This window comes from Epinephelus fuscoguttatus, linkage group LG12 (genome assembly GCF_011397635.1).
Source record: "Epinephelus fuscoguttatus linkage group LG12, E.fuscoguttatus.final_Chr_v1".
NCBI classification, from domain to species: Eukaryota; Metazoa; Chordata; class Actinopteri; order Perciformes; family Serranidae; genus Epinephelus; species Epinephelus fuscoguttatus.
In genome coordinates, this window is record NC_064763.1 from 40,819,000 (window position 1) to 40,846,932 (window position 27,933).

Sequence of the window (27,933 nt, forward strand, 5' to 3'; positions counted from 1 at the left end):
TCAACCCGTTAACTACCAAGGATATTTTTGACCAGTTACAAAACTGCGAGTGTGGAAGGCATGTTTCTTTAAAAACTGTCAAACTTACACCATTTATCATGGCCAGAAATTGTGCAAACCAAAATAATCCCAAGTTTACTTCTCTGGTTTCTGCCTTTGAGAGAGAAGCTCATGTTCACAGATACTGATTGAACTTTACTAAGCCTTGGAAACAATATATTGGAATTCTTAATTTAGGTGCTGTTCCCCTTCAACGCAGCAAAGCTGTTTGTCAGCAAAGCCAACAGAAAATAAAATAAAAGCCGAGACAATTACATCACAAAATACCATCGAAATATGGCGCTAAACTTCACTGATTCAATGGAGCATCGTATTACGAAGACGTGCCTCTTCTATTTTGTGTCATTTTGCTTTTTGTTTTGTCATAAAAATTCACCAGTTAGATACCGGTTAATGGGTGTCAGGCTATCAAAAGCAAAATCAACCAATAGGGACTTCCCTCGGCAGGGTGTCCTCAATGTGAGGGATGTCCTTCATGCTCCTGCTGGCATCTTCGTAGCCTCCCTCCCTTCCTGACGTTTGGCTTCACATTCTGGACAAGATAACAGCCACAGTGCAAAGGTCAAATGGAGTATCTTACATACGGGGAGCAATGCTAATAAAGGCATAAGAAATCTGTGTGAGCAGGAGCTGAGAGCTGAAAATATCTTGTGGTAAGCTACTGAAAGCCTGCTGTTGCTCTTTTGACCTGGCACCATTACAGTTCACTACAGCTGGAATGTAAGCCTTTGGGGGGAAGGGGCAAAAACCCATTTAGGTACATAGATTCTCCTAAATGATAAGGCGAACACATCCAGCACAGCTTCAGTGACCTCTGCTGAGCTTTATGTGTATAAAGCTGGTCCCCCTGCGTATGAAAGTGTGACCATGTGTTTGTTCTTGTTTGTCCTGTTTTGCACATTGATAGCAGCCTTGTTGAAGTAATCAGATTAGTTAGGTGAGGCTGTGCTAAACTGATCTGCTGCCCGCAAGCCTCTTAGTGACATGGCTGACGGCAGTGACAGAGATCACTTCAAAGCAAGGTCAGACACACAGCCATCCCAGCTGAGCAAAAAACCAACTTGGCCTACTGCAGAGACAGCAGCACTGCACAGTGCCAACAGCAGGACACCAGCACTTCTGACGTTTATTTTAGCCATAAATATGATTAACATGTAGCTCAAACCAGAACAACAACCACGGTCATGTTGGCAAAACATCAAAAGTTAATTAGTCTCCCGTGTCTATGTTTTAAATCTAGATCTGTCAAATGATCTATCCACTCTTATCTACATTTTATTATGACACATAGTGGGACACTGGCATGTGCTTTGTCACATGACTCTCAAAGCTGTCATGTGAAATGCCGATATATGAGTACATCTCTCTTGGAAGACTCTTTTTTCTCCAGAGAAGCTTTTCGTCGAAGTTCATTAGTCAAATACTTAAAAAAAACCTGTGGGAGGAGCGATCGGGAAGCTTAGACATTTGCCTCCTCTGTGACCTCACTTAATTGATCAGGTGAATTCATTTGGCCGTCTCCCACAGTGACATCACTCAGTCTTTGCAGGATCACAGGTTCAGAGCAGGAGTTTCCTTGAAAAGACATCAAATGTTATTTAAAATGTGCGTTAGGTAACGAGAGACCTTTCACTCTTCTTGGACACTGCCATCACTGGAACTAGAGTGGGTCGCTGCAGAGCCGTGGCTGCACACTGCCACCGTAGAGTTCAGAGAAATGCATGCAGGGAATGAAGGATGGTTTCCCCCAGAACGATCTATGAAGAGCAAAATAAAGACAAATAACAGCTTTGAAATGTTTTAAAAGATGAAACTGTAAACTGGGGCATTATAGATATTAGCTGACAGTGATGTCTGTACAATTTCTAAACCAAGTAATTACCCAGAACAGTTTGATACATCGTATTATAATGAATGCCCAACCTGACCAGAGAAATAACAGCAGTGCCATCATACAGAAGGAGAGGTGAATCGGGGCCAAGTCACTGTTTAGGCTCAAGTCTTTGCATTCAAGTCCTCAAAAGAGTCAGAGTAATAATATGTTAAATATTAAAAAATCATAAATTCCTAAAATTTGTATTTATTTGTTAAAACAAATGTGACTGAATTAAATCTACAAAACAGCAGTGCTGACACTGCACTTTTAACTTCTGCATGTTTCTGTCGTGTTTTGTTGTATTTAACTTGTCTCATATAAAAAAAAGACCTATAACTTCCTCTTCCCAAATTTGTAAGACATTTATTCTCAGACTGTTGTAACTTTAAAGTGATGTTTCATGTTGTGGCATGTTGTATGTCTAAATGAAATAGAAAGATTAACGTTAATGTTAGTTGATTCAGGAAATGAATTGATTTGTGGCGCACTTTTTCAACAACACACTGTCTAATTTTTGGGCTGAGAGTCATTGGTGTCCAAGTCACGTTGCAAGTCTTTTTTGGATTTTGTCTAAAAGTAATTTAATTTGTGACTGGAGTCTGGCTTGAGTCCAGGTCATGTTACTCAAGTCCACACCCCTTTACAGAAGTATGTTACTATCAGAGACACTGATCGAACAAAGAAGATAATAAACTGCAACTTCTGATTTATTGCAGCGGGTGATCTATAGTATCTCGTGTGAATTTAAGTTATTTAAGTTGCACTTATTATTGTCTACTGTATGCACATCCTTTTACTATATGTTTTGTATTTTTTCTTTGAATTAAAATATGGATAAAGGAAAATGTCAAACAGAATTTCAACGATGAAGAATTATATGTGCACATTAACTCAACTGAGGTCAGGTAGTCTACTCAGGTATCCCATTTTAGATGATGGTATCTCTCTGTCAAATCCTGGTCCAGCTGTGGCCTGTTAGGGAGCTGCAGCACCCTCTGGTGGATCTCTTTGACGTTACACCAGGGATACTCGCCTTGCTTTGACTGGGGGCCACTTCTGCAAAATGACAAACATAAATAATTAGAATCATTAAAATTAATATATAAAGAAGGGGGTGTTCAGGGGATCCTTCTCTGGCACTTTTTGTTTTATAAAAAACCTCAATTTGTATTCTTTTTATGCACTCTGGCACCTTATTTACATTCAAAGTAAAAAAAAATGTGTGGGAAAAAACGTGTGTGAATCAATTTGTTTTCACTGTGAATAAGAAAATAGACCATAAGAGCATACTGTGTAAAATGGTTGAAAGATGTTTGTGTCAGTTTTACAGCCTTTAATATTCACTTATCCATCTACTAAGCTTGTGGGTGGAGCTGGCTGTGGTATGGCACATCTAAATATCTAACTTCTGACCTTAAGTGACACTCATGAGATACTTTAGTTTTTTCCTGTTGTATCTGAATCAGAAAAAAGGCCAGCGGCTTATTGGGGACCTGGATTAACCTTCTACTAGGCCCCAGGGCCTAAAATGAAAAAAAAACAACAAAAAAAACAAAACGTCGGTAATGATTAAATACTTTGTGGTAACTTGATGAATCACACATATTTTGTAGACCTAGGTTGTAGACTTTGCCCTGTGAGTCACTCAGTCATACGGACTCTCTGCCAGTCCTTTTAAAAAATGTTTGAAACACCATATTGTGCCGTCTAATGGAGTCATTGTGTAAGTGGGACAGGGTTCACTAAGGTGATGATTGTCTTGTGTCTCTTGTTTTATTCACCCTGTGCACAGATCATGGTTAACAACTAAAAATTAAAATGTCACCTTCAAAATAAATATTTAACTTGAGTGGTAGGACTGAGTGTTCTGAGTTTTTGAGTGCAGCTTTTTTTGACCTTCCACCAACACCGACCCACAATGATTGTCAGAGAAACATAATAAAGCATCTGTCTCTTAACTGATAAGCAGTTTTTCATTTCTCATCATTTGGATCACAGAGCTGTACATGTAAGTACGACTGGAATTCGTGGACTATCACCAGAAACATTATCACTCAGACATGTAATCAAAGAGTGTTTGAAGTTTATCTATGTACAGACACTGGTTTTACATGGATGGGTAGGACTGTTTCTGCTGATGTCACAGGCTGTACGTTATTGTTTTTATCTCTGCTGCAGTCACAGGAGGAGTCATAGCTTTGTTTTGCGCTCCTGTGATTAGATGCAAGTGCTGCGTCATATTATTTTGATTAGTGACCTCATGCTATATCCCAATAGTGTGTAAAAATGTACTCTCCACCTATTTTACATACCAAGTTCAGTGTACTTTGCATAGAAAGTACTCTATGGGGCCATTACTGTAGCAGAACTATTTGCAAATGCATGTGGAGAGTTGTGCAACTGCATCTCAATCCGTGTAGGTGTAATCAGATTTGTAAATGTATTGAGATTTGTAAAAAAGAGGACAAATCTTTAAGGGCATACATGATCTGTGAATGCGTAAACAAACCTGTAATCAAACATAGATATTAAAGCAAACTTTATAGTGCTTTTTATCCAGAACAGCCCTAGCTACCCTGTTTGCTGGTATTTGTTCACAGGCCAGGCTTTTCCGGTCCGATATGGTGGTGATGCTGATGTATCGCATCAATGGGCCGAAGCAATCAATGGGACATCTATGTAGACTATGTTCTCTATGTCAGGGGTGTTCAGACTTTTATGAATGGGAGCCAGATCAGATAATGCAGAATATGGGGGCAGATGCTTCTCACATCATGTGGGTTGATTAAAAAAAAGGCAAACAAATGAGACAACCTCAACTGTCTGATGCATCAGTGAAAAAGTACTCAACTTTCCACCACTCCTGAAAGCAGCAGCCCTCACTGCTGACTTTACACAGATAATAAACATGAGGTGTCTGCTCATCAGATGTACATTAACGCTGATTGTTTTTGGATGCTTTTAGAGACTGCTGTCCACCCAGACTCCCGTTGTTTTTACTGTAAGGATGAATCCATCATTCTAGCTGTGCTGTAGAGTCTACAGCTCTACAGATGCAAACAGGAATCCATGAGTCTGTCAGGATACAAGGGGTCATCCACAGGATACATAAATATATGGTAACTGCATGGCACATTGAGGGGTTTGTGCCTCATGTTGTATAGATTCATGGGTGGCTTGCCAAGAAGCAGTAAGGCGCCACTGTCATGTTGTGTTTATGTATGTAGAATTTATGTCTAGAAAGCTACGTGGAGAAACTAAAGGAATGTATACATCAGTCTGTTTTGCACGGACAAAGAACCTTCTGAAACTGGAGAAAGGAATGACCACTTTTGGTTAGGAGGATGTATCTCATTATGCTATCAGGAATGAGCTGATATTATGAATATGTAGGGCTGGGCGATATGACCAAAATCTCATATCACGATATAGGTCATTTCATATCCCGATAACAATACATATCACGATATAGCACATTTTAATTGTCATTTATTGACGCCGTCTCGCTTGTCTGCTCTTTCTCAGTGCTGCGGGGCTGCCCTGTGCAGCGCAGCAGAGACAGACAGCGGAGTTATATAAACTCATTATGTGACTGTAAGTGCCGTAAAAGCTTTGCGAATTAAAAAGCCAAGAAGAGTAATTTATCAATGTGATCCGTGCAAAAGATGGACAGACTCCAAATGACGAAAAATATTGCCGTAAAAAGTTTAATTTGTGTCACAATGATATAAATGATAGAGCAAAATATGAAACGATAGACATTTTTCTCTCGTCACACGATATATATTGTCATATTGCACAGCCCTGTGAATATGAATGAGGATGTCTGGCAGGCTATAAAACGTGGAGTATGTGTGGACAACGGCGGAGAGTTTCGATGACTGGCTGAATCTCTCCCAGGCTACTGCAGAAGCCTGATCTGATACTGGCTTGCTAATAAAGTTCTCTTGATCAGAAACAAGTCTGTATCAGCGGAGTCTTTTTCTTCACCATCATCTCACCATCTGTTTGTCACTGCAATAAGAAAGGCCTGATAAACTACAAACACACTGCTGCGGCCATGTCTGCTACCTAGCAGGACACGTCTGCTGTTAGGTAGCCGTGCGTTTGCTTGTTTGCTCTGTTTATGAGACCACATTGGTTCCGCCCTTGTAGTTCCTGCTTGGTGCATGTCTACAAACTGTGTAATCGTCATGAGGTGAACAGAAAAATGCAAAGTGATCTTGCGTGATGAACCAATAATGTGTGTTGGGCGGCCCACATAGAGTATATTTTGAACAATAAATTGGCCCCCGGGCTGGACTTTGCCTCCTTTATGTCTCTGGCCATAACCACTACCCAGCCCAGCAGTGTCATTTGTGGATCTCTGTCACGGGTAGCAAAAGTCACATGTAGGAAGGCCTGTCTGAGTTGTAACTGATGACTTGTTTGTATTTCCAGCTCTTGGAGCAAAACACTCACAATTTTCAGAGATTAATATCCATGTAAATTTACAGATTTGACGATGCAGATCTCAGTAGCATTTAGAGATTTTCTTTTACACACATACAAATCTGATAATGCACACACGGACTGAGATGCAGTTACAACCTTCCACACACATTTGCAAATAGCTCTGCTAAAATAATGGCCCCACGGCACTCTCTCAGGATGTGGAAACAGTTTTACAATGTCTTCCATGGTTCTTGAAGGAGCTCTCCAAAATCTGAGAAAATAATATTGATGTCATGGTGATGTCATCCGAGTTGTATCAGCTTGGGCTTGGAGATTAGTATAGTATAACAAGAGGTCTGTGTGACAAAGTGAGGGCATACAGTTTGACAGATGGGGGAATTTATCAGGCATGACAGGTTTAACAAAAGATACTGTCAGGTTGCATGATGGGGAGTGTAGGAGGATCCAGTGATTTGGGGGTTCAACCCAGAGTAGGAGCTAAAACATGAAATGCAACATTCTTTTTTGTTTTAAACTCTTTTGAGATCTTTTGAGTTGCCCAACTTTACTGAAGTGAAATAAATTGCTGGAGTATCCCTTCACAGTAAATGTCTTGTTTGCATTCAAGAATATTGGAGGAGCTCATCATGCCAGTAAAAAGCTCTTATCTGCTCATTTAATTTCAATAACACTGCTTTAAGTTTGTAGGATACGCTGAAGGAGACAAGCAGGTCGTGAATGTTACAACTACTGTTCAGAACACCTGAGAAAAAGCTCTCAAACTCCAACTCTACACAAAGGTTTTTAACAGACTTATGCCCTTATCTGATTTTCTTTTGTGTGTGTGAGGATGTTTGTTTGTGGTCATGCCAATTGGCTCAAAATGGATTCATGTAAGATGACCAAACTTTGTAGAGACACACACACAAACACGCACTCTCACACACAAAGAAATACACACACCATTGTTGCCACGTCTTTCATAGCTCATGAACCGGTTATCATAGGGAGGCATCATTGGACTAATGACAAGTGTGTGCGATTGTGTATGTGTGAATGCATGAACATGCGGTTGCTTGCGTGTGCCGTTGCAATTGTTGCGAAATCGCGCTTGTTCTTGTATCATCCAAATTTACATTATGACTGGAAGTTTTAGTTGATTTATTACTCAATATTCTCCCAGTTGTGAAATAGCCTGCAACCAGAAAAGCACAATTATTAGCCAATCTACTAACGTACTCAAACACTGTACCTGTGCTGACCTAAAGGCTTGAAAACAAAATACATAAAGTACAAAGTTCTTAGATGATCCTGATGATCTTCAGGATGCTGGGGATAATATTCAGACACTGGGAGCAGCTGAGGTGGCTGTTGTTACAAGACTTGTGGACAGAAAATTATGTTGCATCTTTGAATGGCAATTTAAAAAAATTGAAACAGTTCTTCAGTTCAGTCTGCGGGGAGTTGGAACGCAACGTGTGGCTCCAGGGTATTTGTCTGCCAAGCACATAGTGTCTACCAGCAGCACACAATGAGGGGTGGAGCACTGTGGGAACAGGGAGGAGTACAGTACATAAAAAAAGTTCTCATTTCCTATAATATTAAATTTGGATTAACAGCCTTTCAAACCTCTGTCCATCAAGGGAATCCTGTTCAGTCCAGAGCTCTGCGACAAAATGTCATTCACTGAGGTGCTGGCCATCTTTGGAGGATTTACTGTAATTTTCTACATGCTCAAACTAGCCTGGGGATGTTGGTGTGGATTCAGACAGTTTTTTCTGTCAGAGCTTTGGCAAGTGGATTTAAGGACATACGGGCAATGGGCAGGTAAGGTCAAAGAAAATGTACTCTGTGTTCTCTACTAATCTTTTTTATGTCTGAACAAAATGCTGACAGTCAGGTTTAAGGTTCATTTAAGGTTCATTTTTTTTGTCCTTTCTTGGTCATGTATAAAGGAAATTATAACTAATGTACCTTTCACTGACTAAATCAGTTCAGTTGTGAAACAGGTGAATGGTGTAGGTCATATTACATACTGTAAACAACTCATTTCCGTCTTTCTGTGGGCAAACATTTCAATCCTCTGCAGACCCGCAATGACTTCAAGTAAATTTTCCATCTTTCTTAAAAGTTTGTGCAGTTTTTTCTCACTTATGACACCTTTTCTGGTGACAAGAACAATAATCTGGGGTCCAAACAGTATACACACAAGAGGATGAAAAGAAACAGGGCTTTATGTCTTGGGTTTCTGTGTGACCTGAATCTTGCCCACATAACAGTGGCAGGGAGCGTTTTCTCTGGCAAAGCAACAGGGGGTATTTAAGGACACTTTCCACCACTTCCTCTCCCTATTGCCTCACTCTAAAATCCTACCACTGACATGTGGAGTCCACAGCAAGCCTTTTTCACAGAGACATTTTCACTTGTCATGGTTGGATAGGCACTGGTGTAAATAATTAAACTAATTGTTTTCATTTAGCTGCTTTGATCTCAGGGTCCAGAAAATATGTTTGAATTTTTACAGAGCTGGTTTAAGAGTAACTAAGCTGACTTGACTGTGGTAACTGTGTCAAAAGTTCAAATGGTTATGTTTTATCGCCTGATATAAGAACAACATACTTCAGACAGACAGGGAGGTAGCTACTTGTGGGAGGTGTCATATAGGGTTGCAGCGATATAACGGTTTCAAGGTATGCCGTGATGTAAAAGTTGTCAGTTATCATACTGGGTACATTTGCTTATCTACGATATTTTAAAAATGCAACAAAAGTTGTTTTCTGATACACGTACTTCCAGTAATAACTACAAGTGGTTTCAGCGGTTTGATCCCCAGCTCCTCCAGTCTGCATGTCAAATATCCTTGAGCAAGATACTGAACCCCAAACTGCTTTCGATGATGCTTCCATCGGCGTGTGAGTGTGTTAAACACTGAGTAGCAGGTGGCACCTTGTATGGTAGCCTCGGCCACCAGTGTGTGAATGTGACTTGTGATATAAACAGTGTTTTGAGTGGTCGGATGACTCGAAGGCGCTTTACAAATACAGGTCCATGATAAAATGTTAGTTCAACCAACAATAAACCTTCTGTTGTCATTCCTTTAAGGGTCATTCTGACTGGTGAAAATCTCATACCATTGCAACACTGGTGTAATATTCAATTTTCAACCTTCATTTTTCACAATCTCAGGGTAAAGTGGATTGTACTGTCTTGGTAGTCAGACCCACATCTTCTGCCATGACTTTGTAACAGTGTGAAACAAATGGACAAAGGTTTTAATAATTCTTAAATGACTGTAAACTTAATTCCTCTTACATCTCTGTGCTTTTTCCTTTATGCAGTTGTCACTGGTGCCACATCTGGCATTGGTAAAGCTTATGCCAACGAGGTGAGTCTCCAACTCCTTTCTACAACAATGTCTTACTCTTTTTGGATCCAAATGTCAAGTTAGGAGCTTGCAACAGTTGGTTGAGCTGTTTTAGATCTTGTGTTTCAGATCTCACCTGTGCATAGTGTTGCTGGTTGAAAGAGCCACCAAACCTGTCTGTCTTGCATGTCTCTTTCTAGCTTGCAAGAAGAGGCCTAGACGTTATTTTGGTAAGCAGATCTGATGATAAGCTACGAATGACTGCCAAGGAGATAGGTGAGTGAAATGAAAACAAACTTGTGGTCTGACTGCTCTTTCCCTGCCACACTAAACACATTTGTATGTCCATCTGCTACTAATAATCCAAAATATTCTTTGTCTCCAATAGAGGATAGGTATGGACGAAAGACTCGCACCATCAAAGTGGACTTCACAGACGGCCCAAGTATTTACCCTGCTATAGCCAAAGAACTACAAGGACTGGAGATTGGGATTCTGGGTAATAGCACAACCAGTTACAGCACAAGACAGTTTTTCAGATGCTTTATAAATTCATAAATATTGCACACACACACACATCCTATGGGTTCACCCCCACCCCCTGAAAAAGCACAATTTCATTCCCATGTACTCTGTATGTGGAAATGACAATAAAGTTGACCTTGACTTGACCGCCTGCGCCTGGCAAGCTCACATATTTGCTGCTGGCTCTGAAATAGACCTGCATACCCTCATGAGCATTAGAGGAGCTGGGAGGTTGATTTGTTACCTTTGGAAAACCACTCCAGTCTGTCATAATTATCATACAGACATGAGAGTGATATCAATCTTCTCATCTGGCCAACTAAAGAAAGTGAATAAGAGTATAATTTCAACTATTCCTTTTGTGGCTGATCCACCTCATCCATTATTTTTTTTCTTACCTGTCGAAGTTTGATTTAGCTGCCTGAGAGCTGCATTGCTGGACCAGAATGAGTGATGCAAACTGTGTTCATTCTGTCAGGCCAAATAGTCAAAGGGAAAGAAACAGATTCAGTAGTTATAGACTGACAGGACAAATGCTTAATAACCAAGGTTGTTTGTGTTTCTGTCACCCACACAGTTAATAATGTAGGAATGATCTACTCTGATAATTTTGCCTATTTCCTGGAAACACCAAATGCTGAACAGGTAACTTTTGCACCCTGCGTGTCCTTTTTTTTTTTTTTAAAGACAATCAAATACTAATTCAGGCTATTAGAGGTCATGTTTGTCTCTACTTTATAACTTACGTTGTTTCCCTTCTGTGTTTATTCTGACTAGAAAATCACTCAGCTCATCAACTGTAACATGCTGTCAGTCCCTCAGGTAGGACATCTATTTGATTAGTTACTGTATTGCTATATGTTTATGCAGTCACTTCTCCACTGTATCTACACACAGCTTTGGTTTTTGTCAATGCCCATCGCTGGATTAAAAAAAGATAATGGTGATTTGTATTTTCCTCACTCAGATGACCAGACTGATTCTTCCGGCCATGGTTGAAAGGTATTGTCATAAAAATCTAGAAGGTGATATTTAATAAAATGTAGTGAGAACATAGGATCAATTTGTGAATTTTTGTTTTCCATCTCTTTCCCAGAGGGACAGGGCTGATCATCAACATCTCCTCTCAAGTGGCTGTCCGTCCACAGCCTTTACTGACCCTTTATTCTTCCTCTAAGGTAGCATCTTGCCTAGATATTCTTATACTTATACACTGACATATTCACTAATAAGCACACAATTTCATAACAATCACTGCTCAGCTTGTTTTTCTTGACTTTACCTTTCTTCTTTTTCAGATCTTTGTGACGTATTTCTCCCAGTGTCTGCACGCTGAGTACAAGTCAAAGGGAATCACTGTTCAGGTGAAGTATGTTACACTTAGGGGCTGTTTGTTATTCATGAGGGGGTGGTGCAAAACAGTGGAGGCATGTTAAACAATCTTTTGAGCACCAGGGAGAAGTGAATGTTTTTATTTTGGCTTAAGGGAGGGACTACAACTTTAAACTGCTGTATTTTGTATTTATTCTAAATACTATCTGAACATCAAAACCTGCAGGTGGGTTTAAAAGACATGCTTTCTTCTAAAATCACCAAAACTACACCTCCTATCACAGCCAGGAACTGTAAAAACAGAAATTATCGTCAGATTTTAAAATTTCCACCAGTTAACAAACTATACAAATCCATTCAACAACTTCACTGTCCCCAGTCAGACACCTTCGCTGCTTATTAACTACATAATTACAATCAAAACACTGATGCTCTGGTGTGACTGTTTTGAAGTCAAGCAAAACACCTTGGCATCTACAACTGGTGCTGCGATGTCATACTGCTCATACTGTACGTCATTAGGCGCACAGCCATTCTCAGCTTCCAGTTTAAGACATTTTTCTCATACATTTCATAGAATAATTTATCATTCTGTGCTCCTCGCCTCTCATTTTGAATGTCATATTGCTCTTCACTAACATTTTGGTCCCATCTCAGCTCATCAGTGAAAACAAATTATACATTTCCTCATAGTTTTTTATCACGAAAGATCTATTTTCAGCCTGTGGATGTTTTGTCTTTGACGTGAAAACACAGGTAATTGACAAACATGTTTTCGTCATATTTTCCATTAAAAAAATTAACTCTGCTTAAAAAAAAACTCCACTTTTAAGTCAAGAACAGTCCCTTAGGTCATTCACATGTAGTTATTACTAAGTTAATACTACAATCATCTATTATTTAGCCTCAAAAGTCTTATTTTCTTCAAAAAGATATGATCTCAACCAAAACTAAACTTACTACAAGATAAGTCTACATATATCTATTATATCTATTTAATAAAAACAATGCAGAGCACTCTGGAATTAAGACAAATTGACTCTTGATTGAAAATGACTGGAAAGATGTTGGATTTATCAAACTGCACTGGCTTGTTATGCAGGAAGAAAGACTCAATAACAGACTCAAGTGGCCTGATATTGCGAGGTTTTTTTTGCCTGGGTCAGTGTTACCAGGTAGAAAATGGTGGGGAAACACTTTAACACAGATTTAAAACCATAAGCTAACACAATGTTACAACTGAACATAATGTGATAAGTCACACACAGTTAAACACAGGTGATAATCGGAGTGGTTACATACCTGGTCTCTTTAATGTGCCTTTAAACTGCTCAATTTCCCATTTGTGTGCGCTGTCAGTTTGGCTAACTGTTAGCTGTTGGCTAACTGTTAGCTGTTTGCTAACTGTTAGCTGCTAACTCAAAGAAGCTCACTTTTACTGTGTTGTCTGACTGCTTTCATGTTTCATAATCCTCTCAGAAAAATTATTTCGACCCTGAAAGCCTGTTCTTGACCAAGTACATCACCTCTGGATAGTAACACACAAAAAAAACAAAAAAAAGCGTCTTCTTCAACAAGCTAGCAGTTAGCCATGTTGTCCTGGAAAACCACTTTCAGTGACCAAAGTTTGTCAGCTATCTTCTTTACAAGAAATATGTTACTACTTCAAACAGCCAAGCCTTTAAAATACATACACTTTTTATAAAGGCAGACATTTTGACTTGTCATAGTAGGAAAAGCACAAGTGTATTAATTTCTACTCAGCCATTGTTAATGTTATCAGTTTCACCTGAGCTTTTCCTACTATGACATGCCAACATATTCCTTTTAGTACAAATTACAAACTTGCCTGAAGGGCAAATCCAAACCGCAACTCTTCGACGAGCTTTTACCAGGGAATTCCTTTCAAGCAGGAAACTGCAAGTAAAGAGCTTTCCACACTCTGAGCACTTGACATAGTAAGCATAGTGACATTTCAAGCCATGTGCAATTATAACACAGTTTTAAAACTGTTGTATCCAGTCACTGATCTGAAATTGTAAAAATGCAAAAAAAGTAAATAAATTTGGGCAGTTTGTGGCTTAGTGGGTAGAGCATATACAAAGGCAGTGTCCTTGTATAAAAGATATACATTTAAGGTTTCTACAATCATCAGTGTGCTTTTATTGGCTGGGAAAGCATGCAGTTTAAGAAATGAACCTTCGCCCCCTGCTGCTCACTGAAGGAAATACCCTACACTGGATTAAGCATTGTTCAGTGTCAGAGGTGTTTTTGTTGAGAGTCCGTCAGTAATATGTTGGCCTATGATGTAAAGTTCAATATGTCAATTTTTCCACAGTGTGTGGCCCCATTCATGGTGTCCACCAACATGACACAAAACCTAAAAACCAACTGCTTTGTGAAGAGTGCTCCCAGTTTCGCCCGTGAGGCCTTGAACACTGTGGGTCACACCTGCTACACCAACGGCTGCCTGTCCCATGCACTCCAGGTCAGATGGCTAAGAGACTGTGATCACTTAAAAACATTCGGCTGCTATGATGTCTTACTGTCTCTCCTTCTCTCTTCCATCATCCTACAGAACGCTGCTATAACAATGCTCGTGCCCAACTGGTTACGTATGTCATCATTCTTCATAAGAAAGCTACGAAACCTCAATAATGACAGCAAACATGATCTAAAAGTGTGCAGGGAGAAGGAGAGGCTTGGTGAAAAGGAGGAGTAGTCATGTTCCTGCATCTGCACAGAAGCTGAAGTTCTTACAGACATGAACTACGACTTTTACTGCTGTATAGAGGCTTTTTAATATCTCCACTCTAGGTCCGCTTCCCAGACAATGTGTGTAATATCATAGCAAGGTTACTGTAATAAATAGGCTGCAATATACATGTATATTTTGTTATATTTTGTACATTTATTCACCCTTTATTATTGCATGAGGTTTTTCTTTATGGAGCCAAGTATAACTAAGTCTCCATTGTTTCATTAATATTTATACTATTTGAATCGATGTACAGACAGTGTGTTTGTGTTGCATTAAAGAAATCTTTTAAATATTTTTTTCTGTTAATATCTTGCAGTATTACATTTACAAAGATACAAATACATAGTACATTTGGCATATATTTACTCCTATGAGCAGTTTAGTACATCCGCAGTAACAGATATTAGTACACAAGCGTCAGTCCATTAACTACAACTCGAGATGGAAGATGCCAAAAAGTTGTGCATTCATTCATAAATGCATTTTTATGTAAGTGCCATGCCATTTTTGGCCCATTACAAGACACTGTTATTTTATAACCATCACTATGTGCAAATGACTTTTTTCAGCATCTTGCCATTTGTGTTTTGTGAAAAGTTTCGTGTGAGTGTTGTGGCACTACAAAAAAACACATGACAAGAAAACAGTTACATTTACATTAAGGTAAATTAATTGTGTTAAAAAAGTGACAACTTTCTATGGTTTCAATCTTGATTTGGTCCAATTAATCGTTAGTCCCGGTCCTAATGAAGACTGGATAAGAATGGAGCTCCAGAGTAACCATCAGTATAACCCTTTTTTTTTGGTGTGTATTTTTGACAGTCGCCATTATGAAGCACACGATTCCAACATACGTTTCAAGTTAGCACATACAACAGCAACACATGCTGTTCATCATTCTGAGGTCAAATGTATAAAACAGTTCCCTTTGTGAAGACTAGAGATGCATGTTCAAGAGCAACAGAGGAACATGGAAAACAGAAGTCAGAGTTCAATTCAGCTCAGAGACATAAAGTCTTTGGATCATTTGGTCCATCAGAGATGTGGCAACGTAGGATAAAGACAGAAGAAAAAACAGGAGTTAAAAAAACCAATTACTATGCATTAAAGGGATAGTTCAGACTTTCTGAAGTCAGGCTGTACAGGGTACTTATCCATAGTTAGTTTATTACATACAAGAGACGTCAGGCAGCATGCCCCCAGTTTGAAGAAGCAGGCTGGGGTCCGACATGGATGCTAAGTGATGCACTACAGTGGATAGGAGTTAGCAACAAAATGTATTTTAGCCACCAGACGAGTACCCCATAAATACCGACTTAAAAAAACTGAACTATCCCTGTAACATATTATCATAATTTGTTTTTACTATGGTCAGTTGGTATCACAAATTCATCATATTATCCCTGAAACTGTATCTAGACATTTCTATTGTCTCAAACAACCCGTATTGTTCCAAACAATATGTGTTTTGACGCATTCCTAATTTCTGTCTCATACGTGCCTAAAGCTAATGCAAACAAGAGGTTATATATCAAAGTAACTCATACCCACAAAGTTAGTTAGTATTCCCCCATTTCTTGGCTCATTCACCAAGACAGTTCAAGTATACGTCAATAGGAAAATATCCTATTTGAATGTCCTCAAGTGGCGTATTTTAAAAATGCACTCACACTGACTGTAGTCCTTATGTAAGCAAGAGTAAAACAAGACAAAAGCTGTATTAGGTAAACATATAATAAGCGGTGCTGCACACTGTCCTTAGCATCCACGGTGTAACTTTGTACATGTAACCAGAGTTTATATTTATACAGATGAGACTTTGCTGCACCTACAGGATCAATGGACAAAACTCACGACTGCACATGCTCACAGGTCAGTGTATGTGACTGGGGTGACACCGTGAATCAGCAGCGTTGGCCCTAAATTATTGGTCACTGCTTCCAACTGAGCCAAGTACTGCTGCGCCAGGCTGCGCTGGGCGGTGGGTCGAGGTAAATACAGGAAGCGAACAGCAGCTTGCGAGCTGTGCTCCATCAACATACTGTTCACAGCGGACAGGAAGTCCTCGGACAGAGCTTGTGTCGGCCCTGCAGGGGGCTCCCCGTCTGGCTGAGTGTGGTGCTGCACCACAGAGTCCCACGGCACAATCTTTATTGACGCCCTGATCCTCAGCTTCCTCAGCAGCTCTCTGAACGTCTCTTCATTTACCACCCAACCCTGGTCGCTGGACTCAGTCTCCACATTCAGAAAGATTCTCATTCTTGCATGGCGCCACTTGTTGGACATGTTGAGCACGCAGGCCATCTGCAGCAGAAAGAGGCTGCAAACGTCCTCATAATCACGGCTGCCTGGCTGGAGCAGGTTGAGAGGCCACACATCTATTGTCCGCTCAGACCCATCCACCTTGCTGTCTTTATCCTCTCCCTCTAACTGGAAGAAATAGCGGGCGAGGCACACGTTCTTGTTCATTTTAATGGCGTCAGAAATGATCCCTATGTACTCCTCTGGTGATAGCCAGCGTGGGCTCTCAACATGTCGCACTGGGGGGAAATGGGCCTGTAATGAAGGCAAGTCAACTCCAAAATTATATTCGCCGTCACTCCCTTGTCCCACAGAAGAATTACAGAATGCAGAATCTTGTAAGAAGAAGTCCTCGGGAGTGCAGCTGTCATAGAAACCCAAAACCAGCATGTTGGGCTTCATGCCACCTTGTAGAAGGAGACAGAAGTTCAGATAAAGTAACATCAAAATCTACTGAATGTAGAGGGATAAGAGAAATCAGAACTTACCTAGGCCTGTGATGCGCAGGAGATGCTGTGTTCCCTGTCTGACAGAGGGAGACAGCGTCAGGTCTACAAAGGCCTTCACATCGAGTTTATCAACTAGGCTCAACCAGAAGTTGTACTGCTGCTGGACTGGGTCTGATGGCAGGGAGTCTAAACACAGGAAAGGCAGAAATGAATTCACTGCATAAAACTGAATAATGTAATACAATACAGGGCTTTATTTAATAGATGCAGATCTCAGCAGAATTTCAGAGGAGGGGTGAAAGAAGTACTCAGGTCTTTAACTTAAGTAATCACAAAATAATGTGATTCCATTACAAGTGAAAGTCCTGAATCTAAAATCTTACCTAAGTAGAAGAACGTATGTGCTATGAGTTAAATGTACTGAAAGTAAAAGTACTTGTTCTGCAGTCAAATGTCCCCTGGGCCTGATTTATTATTTATAACATTATTAGATTGTTAACAGTGATGCATCAATGCATAAATAGCATTTAACTGTGGTAGCTGGTTGTGGCAGACTTTATATATACTAAGTTTTGTCGAGTGGATCCAGTGGTTGACTATTCTTAACAAATTTTTATACCAAATATTGTATAATTTGACCTCTTTGTAAGCAGCCCAGAGCCCAAAGTCTGAAAATTAACTACTAACTCCAGCTGTCAAACAAATGTGGTGAAGTAAAAGGTGCAATATTAACCAGTAAAATGTGCTGGAGTATAAAGTAGAAGGAAAAAAATACTGGATGGAACAAAGGTAGCTCAAATTTTCACTTAAGTTCAGTACTTGAGCTCAGTTGCTTGTTAACAACACTGCAAGCAAGTTATGTCTTGTTTGTACACTTTGCAGTGTATCCTAATGGTCACCAGGGGGCAGACAAGCAAACTGTGAGTGAGTGAATGAATGAGAGAAAGTGTCAGCACATTGCTCTCTGAACCCTTGTGCTGCACACGCAACACATTTTCTTACAGTTTGAAAGGATATATCTGTTTAGCAAAATAAACAAAGAGCTAGACATGTGGCTGAATTCAAAGACAGCCGGTTTAAACTCTCAGGTGTGATACAACAGTGATACAGAGGAAATTTATTCTATTATTAATAATGCAAGAGAAGCAGCAGATGGAAAGTGAAAGCCCACGAGGTAGTCTTCCATGATGGTGCCGGTGGACTTCAGGTAGGCCGGTCAGAGCTGTTACACAGCTTTACTGATATGTAACCTTCTGTTATAATTCCTGCTCAGCCTGTTCATGTGCTTTTTGAATGAACTAAAAAAAGCATCACATGATGCCATGTTGATTTGACACACAAGTGAAAGGCTTCCAGGCACATGAGAAGGTTACTTTCACTTGACTACCTAACCTCCACAATGATCCAAAGATAAGAGTAATTTAATACTGTTAGGTGCAGATGGCCATCACAGACCATCCGCAGAGAATTACCCAGATCTCCCAGCTGCACGTGGCCCAACACATAAAGTCCTCCCTTCTTCAGCTGGTTGACAAACAGGATGAGCTGACAGGAAGAGCGAGGGTTGGCCACCATTAACAACACCTGCGGCCTCCAGAACTTCACGTGGTCCTTCCTCACATCAAGCATCAACAGATACTTGCGCACCTAAACCAAAAGACAAACAGCACTGTTGACAAACTGTGGCACATGTCTGTGTGTGTGTGTGTGTGTGTGTGTGTGTCTGGATGAGTCAAGATACCTGATGGAAAATGAGAGCCTGGCTGATGTAGCCCCAGCTGCTGGTGGGCGATCTGTAGTGGAGGAAAAGCAGCAGCAGTAACAGGAGGACGATGCTGCCTGAGGAGTACACGGGGTTAATGACGAACATCATCACTAAACAGCTCAGGATGCCCAGCAGGCAGGTGTGCCAGGAGAAGAGCTGGAAGGTCGGTCTGTGAAACACAGAGACAAAAAACTGTGGCTGACGGTCACATGAAAAACAGAAGCAGAGAGAGACAATAAATATTATTTTATTGTCCCATTAAATATATGACGGTAATAAATCCAAGCGAGGCTGATTGGGTTGTTAACCTTTGTGATGTTGAGGCCTGAGGCTAAAACTTCTGGCTTTCAAACCTCACTTTATGAGCCTGTACTCTCTAAAAAAAAAGCCACTTTATATTTATTTACTAGTGCCCCTGAGCAGTTTTAGTTTTGTTCCTACATCATGGGCCATAATCTATGGCCACACGTATGGCCTTATGATGCAACATGTTCAAACATTTAAACCTTATTATATTATATTATATTATCAGCTATTTTTTTTCAAATAGTTTGAGAGTCTGAACAGGGTTTGTCAGGTCAAACAGGCTCAAGGCAAGTTAGCCCTCCATGCTAATACATGCTAACCACAGGTCATAAATGTGCAACAGTATTTTTCTCCGAAACTAGATATCAAACAAAAGCCAGAAGCTGCATCGTATTAAGTTGCTGTGAGCTGTAAATTCACCACTTCTAAGCAGAGTGCAGATTAAAATGTTATGAAAAGCCTCTCTTCCTCCTGGTAGCTGCTTCCATCTCGCTCAGACTCACCCTGGCTCTGGGTCTGCAACTATCTGTAACACTCTGGAGAGCAGAGTGAAAGCAAGGAGCGCTCACTCTACAGCTACATCTGGGGATCGAAACATCATCTGAAGTACACTGCACACTGACTGACAAAAAATATATACAAAAAACAAAACACACAAAACATACTGCTCAACTTGAAGAATCTGAGGTGAGACGCATCTCCAGCTTATAATTCGGGGGCAATAGGGGGGCAGATTTTATTGATGCAAAGTGAAAACATCAATACATATTGTCATATTTAGGATATTTAGGGGCAGCATAGAGCAGCACCGGTTAGCACTGTCACCTCAGAGCAAAAGGGTTTCCGAGTTGTACCAGCTTGATTCAGGAATCGCCTTCCACATAACATTCACATGGCATGTCCGTCCAAGTGCACCTCCTTCCTAAACATTCAAAAAGTGCTAGCACCTAGCAGCCAAAAAAACAAGACGAGGATATTTACTAATGTCATCTCATATCAATCACAGGCCCCTGAACTGACCTGAAGTCAAACTGTGGCGGACTTTGTAATATCAAATAACATAGTGTTGTCCGAATTGATGCATCATATCGTAAACTCTTAAACTGATTTACAACCCTATTAGCAATGTGACATTTGTTGTGATTGAAAAGCCAGTACTTTAGCAAGCTAACTAAGCTAAAGGCCGACATCTACGTGTCCAACAAAAAGCAGGTGAACTCTAGATAGCTCTTCATCCCCATACGTTCCTTCAGCGCTCGTCAGTGGATAAAAACCAACCCCAGATTCACTCTTGTTTTGGAGTGAGCTTTGTCTGCTTGGTGATTTCAGCTCCCTATATTTTGTGTTTCTTTGGCACAGTGTCTGCGATTTTCTTTGTCTGCACCTGGTCGCTACCTTTTTGTAAAACTTCCCATTTGCAGCAGGTTGCAGTCCATAAACGTCACGACAGCAGCAAAATAAGAAAAGCAAACACAGGCAGAGGGCAAGGTCCCTGCAGATAAGTACACTGCCACATACTCCAAGGGAGTCAGAAGCGATGACTGAGAGGGATTGATTCTGTATGAGTCTATACATTTTATTTATTTCATTTCATTCTTTTTAAGAAAAATCTTGCATGGTGTGTCTTTAAATTGTAATATTTTACCTTTATTCTGAATTCTGATTTTACTTTACTGTTGGACTGAATTACAGATTGTTGAAAAATATGACTGCAATGCCTACTGATTTTTTTTATTCTTCCTTTAATAGTAATTGATCTTTTATTACCTGAAATTTGGTGCTGACGCCCACTCAAGAGCCAAACAGGCCAGGTCGACCGCAGCGTAGGCAAGCAAGTAGAAAACAGTCACCAAACTTGCTATGGCATTAAGCTGGCCTGCGAACACTACACACTGAAACACAAACACACCACAAACCACAGCTCAGGCCACCAGTTGTATTTCTAAAAATATGCGAGTGCACACTGCAGAAACTCTGCTCACCTGTGCCAGACCCCAGGTGTACAGCACTGCCACCCACGGATTCCCCGAGCTTGATGTGATGGCAGCTGGGGCTAACGGCAAACCTGTGGTGGAAAACAAAAGTCTCTTAGAAAACTTTTGAGGAAGACACTGATGTGATGAACAAAAACATCAAGCCTTACCAAAGAGCTGATCCAGAGCAAGAGCATGGAGGATACGCGACGCTCCGATCAGAGAGCACATCGCAGCTGACAGAGCACCACAGTATATCCCGATGGTGATGAACGGCGACCAGATGTTTATTCTCTGGAGGAACCCATAATCCTGAATTAACAGAGTCCTAAAAACAGAAGCAAATTACTTATAATTTGTGTCATGACCTCAACTGCTTATTTGCTTATTACAACACTATTATGAAGCATTTCAGACCTGTCGCAGGTGGCGCTGATCAAGATAAAGAGGAGGACGTAGACCGTGAAAGTGTAACAGACAGCTACAATGGTGCCTTTAGGGATGGAAATACTCGGAGTCTTCAGCTCCCCTTCAGAGAGATGTGGAGTGAGAGCAAACATAAGCATGTGCATATGTGTGTGTATAATGCAGATTTACTTTAATTGCAATATGTGTATAAACATATCTATTGTTTGATATTGCTCTGTGTGATTGCATGAACATAATTCAGAAGTAAAAGTAGTAATGACACAATGAGTCACATTCCAATGACACTCTTCACTGCTATGTGATTATACAAGTAAGACAATAAGCTTTAACCTGACATGTTGGCTCCGGCCATGATGCCAGTGCAGCTGGTGAACATGACGGCAAACACGGTGGCAAAAGACATGACAGAGTTGGTGCTGTAGTCCAAAGAGTAACCAGCTGCAACGAGGACACAAAAGAGGAACAACAGTGAGACCTGTAATAGATGCCCCTAAATTTACAAGCGCCATGTAGCTTTTCTTGTGGATGTACTTTCATATCCTCACAAACACCAACATCTTGCCCCAACACTCACGGCCCAGGTTGTTCCTCAGCGTGGTGGCATTGAAGCCCGTGTAGCTGGCATTGTAACGGAGGGTCTCGTTGCCAGATCCCTTGTGGGTGATGACGAAATCACGAGGCTTGACCGCCACAGAACTGACAAAGATGGACAGCAAGGATACAGTGACCACCAGCAGGATGGCGAAGGCGGTACGGCAGTAGATGTGGGCGCCGACCAGACACACGAGCAGACACAGCAGAAGGACGACAGTGGAGTACAGCACTGTGTACCAGTAACTCTGAGGAAGCACCCGTATCCCCTGGGACACAGATGACTCTATAAGAGAGAAAGAGGAAACAGAAAACTGAGACTTTTCAAGAATAAGTGTGTACTCAATGACAGAAGGGAACAAGTCATTGCTTTGCAAGTCCCAAGTCAAGAAAGGCAAGTCCTGAGTCAAGTCGCAAGTCAATTTCCAAGTCCTAAACTTTGAGTTTAAAGTCCTAAACAAGTCAAATCCACAAACCAGTCAAGTTGCACTTAGAGTTTACATCCACGTCTGTGAAAACATGGATGCTTCACACACATCTTCATACATCAAGTGCTTTTGCAGAACATTATGATGTCACGGTGAAGGTGAACTTTGACCTTTTGGATATATATAATGTCATCCCTTTATCCTTTTATCCTTTCAGACATTTGTGTGAAATGCTGTCACAATTAGCATGTGAATTCTTGAGGTATGGCAAAAACATGTTTGACCTTTTTATACCTTCTACTACCAAACTGTAATCAATGTCCAAGTGGCCGTTTGTGCCAAATTAGAGGACATGTCTTTAAGGTATCCTTGAGATTGTGAGCTTTTGTGAGAATGACACAGAGGCAAGGTCACAGTGACCTTGACCTTTGACCACCAAACTGAAATCAGTTCATTGTTGAGTCTAAGTGGATGTTTGTGCCACACTTGAAGGCCCTCAAGGCCTTCTTGAGATATCACATTCAAAAGAATGAGACAGATGAGGTCACAGTGACCTTGACCAACACCTAATCAGTTCATTGCCGACTCCAAGTCGAGTGGCAAGTCTTTTTAGATTTTGTCAGGTCGAGTTTAAAGTAACCAAATTTGTGTCTTAAGTCTGGCTTAAACTGAAGTCATGTAACTTGAGTCCTTTGCTAAATAAGACGATGACAGAGCTTGGAACAGAACATAAGCAAAAACTTACCAGGATCCGCACCGAATACGTCAAGTATCGCCTCCACAAGACCAAGAACATACTCTCCACACGCAAAGACTTTGGCCAGGAAGAACATCAAACCAATGCTTCCTCCAAACTCCGGGCCCAGAGACCTGCTTATCATGTCTGTTTACACTTTATTAAGGTTGATGTTTCAGCTGAAATGAGTGAAACTTTAAGCATTATCAAACAACACTCAAGGAACCTAACGGTTTGGTCCGTAAGGATACAGTAGGCTCCACCTCCTTGTATAGCACCGTTGGTTGAAATGGCACAGATGGACAGTATTGTGAGAGATATAATGGTGTAGGCTACAATCACCATTAGAAGACCCTGTAACAGTCCTGCGTGACCAACCACGAACCCTGCAAGAGAGATCGCGTCACTGTTAGTCTCTACTGTACAGCACAATGACTCAGTTATACTGTAAGTGACTCATACAAACACCCACTGACTACAACCCCAAACAGCTTCTCTGATCTCTTCATACACACATCGCTCACCTGTTCTCAGGAACAGTATGATGCTGAACATGGAGAGGATGGTCGGCACCATCACCCCGAAAAAAGTGTTCAGTTGTCGAGGGTCTTTACTTCGGGTCTCGGAGCCGGATTCGGGGGTGGCGTCTGGTTCTGTGCCGCATGCTGCTGCAGTCACAGCCAGACCACATACCCCCGAGGTGATCAGAGGGGTGCGTTCGTTTGACATGGCTGGTGAGAGGGATTAGTCTGCTCACCCTGTGAGAAAAAGAAATAAATGAGGGCAGGTTTCAAATGGAAATAAACGTAACTGAAGAATTTAATCAGCTGCTAAAGGGAAATCTAACATGCTTATTAACCGCTCATCTTTAACGGTCTAGTGTGTAGCATTTGGCAGCATTTAGCGGTGAGGTTGCGGATTGCAACCCTCTGTAACTTCTCCTGGGTGCTAAGCACGTAGTAGACTTGTAGTGGCCGATGTAAAAGAGTGAAATTGTGAAAACGCAAGTAGCCCTGTTTGAGCAAGTGTTTGTTTGTCCGTGCTGGGCTACTGTAGAAACAACATGGTGGACTACGTGGAGGAGGACCTGCTCCGTTTGTGGATATAAACGGCTCATTCTGGGGAAACTGGATGCACGCTGTGGCTATAAACCTGCCGTTGGGTTGCTGATTTAGGCCAGCATTATCCCTTCCTTCCGCTATCTGTGTGTGCCGTGTCCACATCTCCTTCACCACAGGAAACAACAACACCAACCTCTGAGCCAACAACTTACACACCGAAAAATCACGGCAAGTTTTGACAAAGATTTGGATCTTGCAATAAGGCGTGTCTGCTTTGTTCTTTCAGGGAATCATTATAAATATCTGCAATGAAATAAACAGCTTATGAACGCACCTCGGAAAAGCCCAGACTCCATCTCGGAGGGCTGTCATGCCCAATGTTGATGTGTTTTCTAACATGGCTAGAATTGATTTGGCACATCTTTTAACTCTGGCAGCAGCAGTTTCAGATGAGTATAAACTAAACTAACTTAAGCTTTAACTTAAACTAAAATAGTAATGAATATTTTTTTCTATTTTTGTCGATATATCCTCATAAATCCTACACACTGGACCTTTAAAATATTGTTAATTGCCTGGTTATACAGCACTGTGCTAGTACAGTAAAGAGGAATGCGATTGACTATGAAGATCACAGTCTCTTTTTTCTTTCAGCTTTGTCATCATTAGGCCAGCAGGCAAACAGATATCTTTAAGTATGTCCCATGACTAGTTCTCCTTTTCCCCCTGAAATATTGCGAGAAAGCCTTCGAGGTAAAGGATGTAACATGTCCTGCACAGGGTCCACATTTATCTGTGTTTTTACACGCAATATATGGTCTTGTTAAAAAAAAAAATCATGTTGAGGGACAAAGTGAGAGCATTTATTAGTAATGCAGAATATTATGTCAGTAATATGTCATGATGTACATAGCGGCTTTTGTTAACTCTGTTTTACATTGTGTTGTAACAAGCCACAAAAACACACAGGGACGTTTCTACCCTTTCTAGCACTTCCTATTAATGAAGATCGTCATGTGCACTGAACAGTAACATGTCACGCACTGCCTCGTGAATGCTTCCAGTCTCATACAAACAGTGTTTACTTTAAAAAACAAAATGACCATTTACGAAACATTTAGTCGTGCCATTCACAAAGAAAACTGTTTTTCTCACAATCCTCCATGGAAAAAAGGCCAACATATTGATTTATTGATTGATTGATTGGGGACCGTCTTTAACAAAAACTATAGCAAACATCCGTTCACAAACTCTAAAACAACTCATGTAATGTAATCTAAGTGTCATTTATCCAGCTGTATGCTCAGTACTTCCCACACACATGTACGTTCACTACAAAAACTAAGTATTTGAGTCTGGCTTTGAAGAGAGTATAGATGAGTTTCATTTTCTGTTCAGTTATAAATAGTATTGTTTTAGTGAAAATGCACGTGTTTAGGAAGTACTGAGCATAGGCCTAGATCAATGAGACTTGAATTTTACTGCACGAGTCATCTGAGAGAATATTTTTGCAGTTTTCTGTGGAGGCCTGCAAGAAAAACTGTTGTCTTCACAAATCCAAGGTAACATGGCTAACTGAAGTACAAATGGGGCGTTTTGTGGGCGACATATTCCTTTAAGAAGAAGTTTTGAGGCTTTTGAGCAGCTGATAAGAAATTGGGATTTGACGAGATAAACCTCAACATTCACAAGTCAGATTCAGTGGCTCAACACCAGCATGCAGTTGAAGTCAAACAAGTTTGCCAGCACCCAGGTGCCACAAAGTCACCTGATACTACAGTGTAGTACCTGTTCTGTTCCTTTTCCCCCAGTCAGCCACTTCCCCTCCTAACATCCCTTAAATAAACAATACAGAGATCAAGCAGGGAAATCCCACCAGAGAGAGCCTACAAGAAGTTTATGTTTCACTTTTCTTAATGACAGCTGCTGCTTCACACCTCAGGCGGGTATTTGCAGTCAGCTGATTCACAGCTACTTGTCTGATTTTACACGCAGCTCAAAGAAGAGTGCAAACCTCAGCTGAGCAGCCTGAGCGTGCCTCTGTGTGCACAGGTGACCTTGGGTATTTTCTGTCTCTCAGACGCCAGCGTAACTTTCCCATTCTTTCTCGAGGAGGCGGCTTTCATCACTGAAGCTATTGCCATTGTTGCCTCAACAATACTCCTCTCTGTAAGATATTAAATCAGCTGCAGGAGTCACATGACTGTTCTAGGACAGATGTCTTACACAACAAAACATGATGGGACATGACGAGACATTAAGTCCTAATTATCATCAGGGTCACACCCAGTTACTCACTCTTGTCTACCTACAGTAGGACTTTAACATGATATTATAGGGCTGAGATAATGAGTGTATTATAATCAGTTAGCTGTTAAAAAATGAATGTGTTTTGATAACAGATCAGTATCAGCCATTTTTCAAGCAAAATCTCAAACACTGACAGATCCTTGCAGAAAGGATGTGGCTTTGCTGCTTTTGTTTGTCCTGCCTGAAGATTAGCTGAATATATTTGAGTTTTAGACTGACGATTGATCCAGAATTGACAGATTTGTTTGAGCTACTGTAATTATGGGCATTTCTTTTCACCACTGGCTGAATGGAAGTCTGTTAAAACACTTATTTTTTAATTAGTTGCACAACATTTGTAAGTGTTGAGTAAAATCCATCTGACAGCCCCATCATGGGGGGATGACTTGTCAGCGGTTTAAACAGGGAAGTATAATATGCAGTGAGAACTGTATGCATCCTACATGCACTGATCAATATCGGTAAGGTTTACTCTGTTGGTTCCTTTATTGTGTTGCAGGTGGCATGAAGCCCCATGTTCATCTTCTGCAGGATGCTGATAGTGACGCACTCAGCTGACATGTGATGTTTCTGCAGACCGCTTAAGCCTATGTACAGAGGCCCTCTCAGGGTCCGCGGACCTCACTTCAGAAACAAGCCGGTTACCAAAATAAATCACCGTTTCCGTCACATATACGTAGCATGAGGGTGGAGCAACTGCGGCATTAAAACTTTACGTCTTTTTGGGGGCAAACAAGGTAAAACATCATGGTTGAACAATACGCCACATCTGCAGCTGCATCTTGGGTAAATGTTTGTTGACATTTTGAGGCTCTCATTCAGGAAGTGTCCTCGCCGGGTCCGGCTGTCACAAAGCAACACACCCGGTGTAAAGTGCTCCATTCACACAGCAACATCCAGGATATTTACGGCTATACACACCCTGTGATGTTCACTACCCCCCCTGAAACACCGAGGACACACACTCTTACCTCGCCGAAGCTCCCCGAGACAGTTTCACACACTTCCTGCTTCTTCCAGATGCTCACTGAGGCTGTCTCCTCTGCTTGTCTCAGCCGTGTGTGTCTGCTAGATGTGTCCCGGGTCAGATGCGCAGTGGACAGTGAGATATGACGGCACAGGCCGGCGGACGGCACTGAGCTGTCCCGAGAGTTGGATGCTGTGTAAAATGTGCTGCCCAATAACAACACAGCAGCCATGGCACGCCTCGGCCCCTTATTATTTGTTCAAAA

The 27,933-nt window shown here is 41.1% G+C and overlaps 3 protein-coding genes across 3 annotated transcripts in view; 1 reads left to right on the plus strand and 2 right to left on the minus strand.

Annotated features, from left to right (window-relative positions):
* Positions 1–10,829, minus strand: part of gucy2d (guanylate cyclase 2D, retinal) — a 25,526-nt gene extending 14,697 nt beyond the window's left edge. The window contains exons 1-3 of the mRNA XM_049591688.1: positions 10,658–10,829; positions 2,833–2,992; positions 1,687–1,817 (exon numbers count right to left, since the gene is read on the minus strand). The gene's annotated coding sequence lies outside the window, so the exon portion shown is untranslated. The remainder of the gene's footprint in view (positions 1–1,686; positions 1,818–2,832; positions 2,993–10,657) is intronic.
* On the plus strand, positions 3,822–14,646 carry hsd20b2 (hydroxysteroid (20-beta) dehydrogenase 2). The gene is made up of 12 exons (XM_049591690.1): positions 3,822–3,944; positions 8,014–8,197; positions 9,709–9,755; positions 9,935–10,010; positions 10,123–10,233; positions 10,837–10,904; positions 11,037–11,081; positions 11,227–11,261; positions 11,356–11,437; positions 11,558–11,623; positions 13,930–14,079; positions 14,170–14,646. Exons 2-12 carry the CDS (start codon positions 8,047–8,049, stop codon positions 14,311–14,313), a joined length of 975 nt encoding a protein of 324 aa, XP_049447647.1. The 5' UTR covers positions 3,822–3,944; positions 8,014–8,046; the 3' UTR covers positions 14,314–14,646.
* On the minus strand, positions 14,483–27,933 carry slc12a9 (solute carrier family 12 member 9). The gene is made up of 14 exons (XM_049591689.1): positions 27,673–27,933; positions 23,855–24,088; positions 23,582–23,716; positions 23,340–23,477; positions 22,150–22,452; positions 21,906–22,013; positions 21,564–21,675; positions 21,317–21,474; positions 21,156–21,238; positions 20,941–21,065; positions 18,844–19,036; positions 18,575–18,749; positions 17,142–17,288; positions 14,483–17,060 (listed from the first exon to the last, which is right to left on the minus strand). The coding sequence occupies exons 2-14, from the start codon at positions 24,057–24,059 to the stop codon at positions 16,219–16,221; spliced, it is 2,724 nt and encodes a 907-aa protein (XP_049447646.1). The 5' UTR covers positions 24,060–24,088; positions 27,673–27,933; the 3' UTR covers positions 14,483–16,218.

Bases quoted from the DNA above. Each gene is read 5' to 3' on its own strand.
- slc12a9 (XM_049591689.1), bottom strand. From the start codon at position 24,059: ATGTCAAACGAACGCACCCCTCTGATCACCTCGGGGGTATGTGGTCTG. The intron at 22,014-22,149 runs GTGAGTGTTGGG...TCCTCGTTGCAG, and splicing joins GCTGAGGAACAACCTGGGCC to CTGGTTACTCTTTGGACTAC. The intron at 18,750-18,843 runs GTATCTTGACTC...CTTTTGGTTTAG, and splicing joins AGGCTCTCATTTTCCATCAG to GTGCGCAAGTATCTGTTGAT.
- hsd20b2 (XM_049591690.1), top strand. From the start codon at position 8,047: ATGTCATTCACTGAGGTGCTGGCCATCTTTGGAGGATTTACTGTAATT. The intron at 10,234-10,836 runs GTAATAGCACAA...TCACCCACACAG, and splicing joins ACTGGAGATTGGGATTCTGG to TTAATAATGTAGGAATGATC. The intron at 11,438-11,557 runs GTAGCATCTTGC...CTTCTTTTTCAG, and splicing joins CCCTTTATTCTTCCTCTAAG to ATCTTTGTGACGTATTTCTC.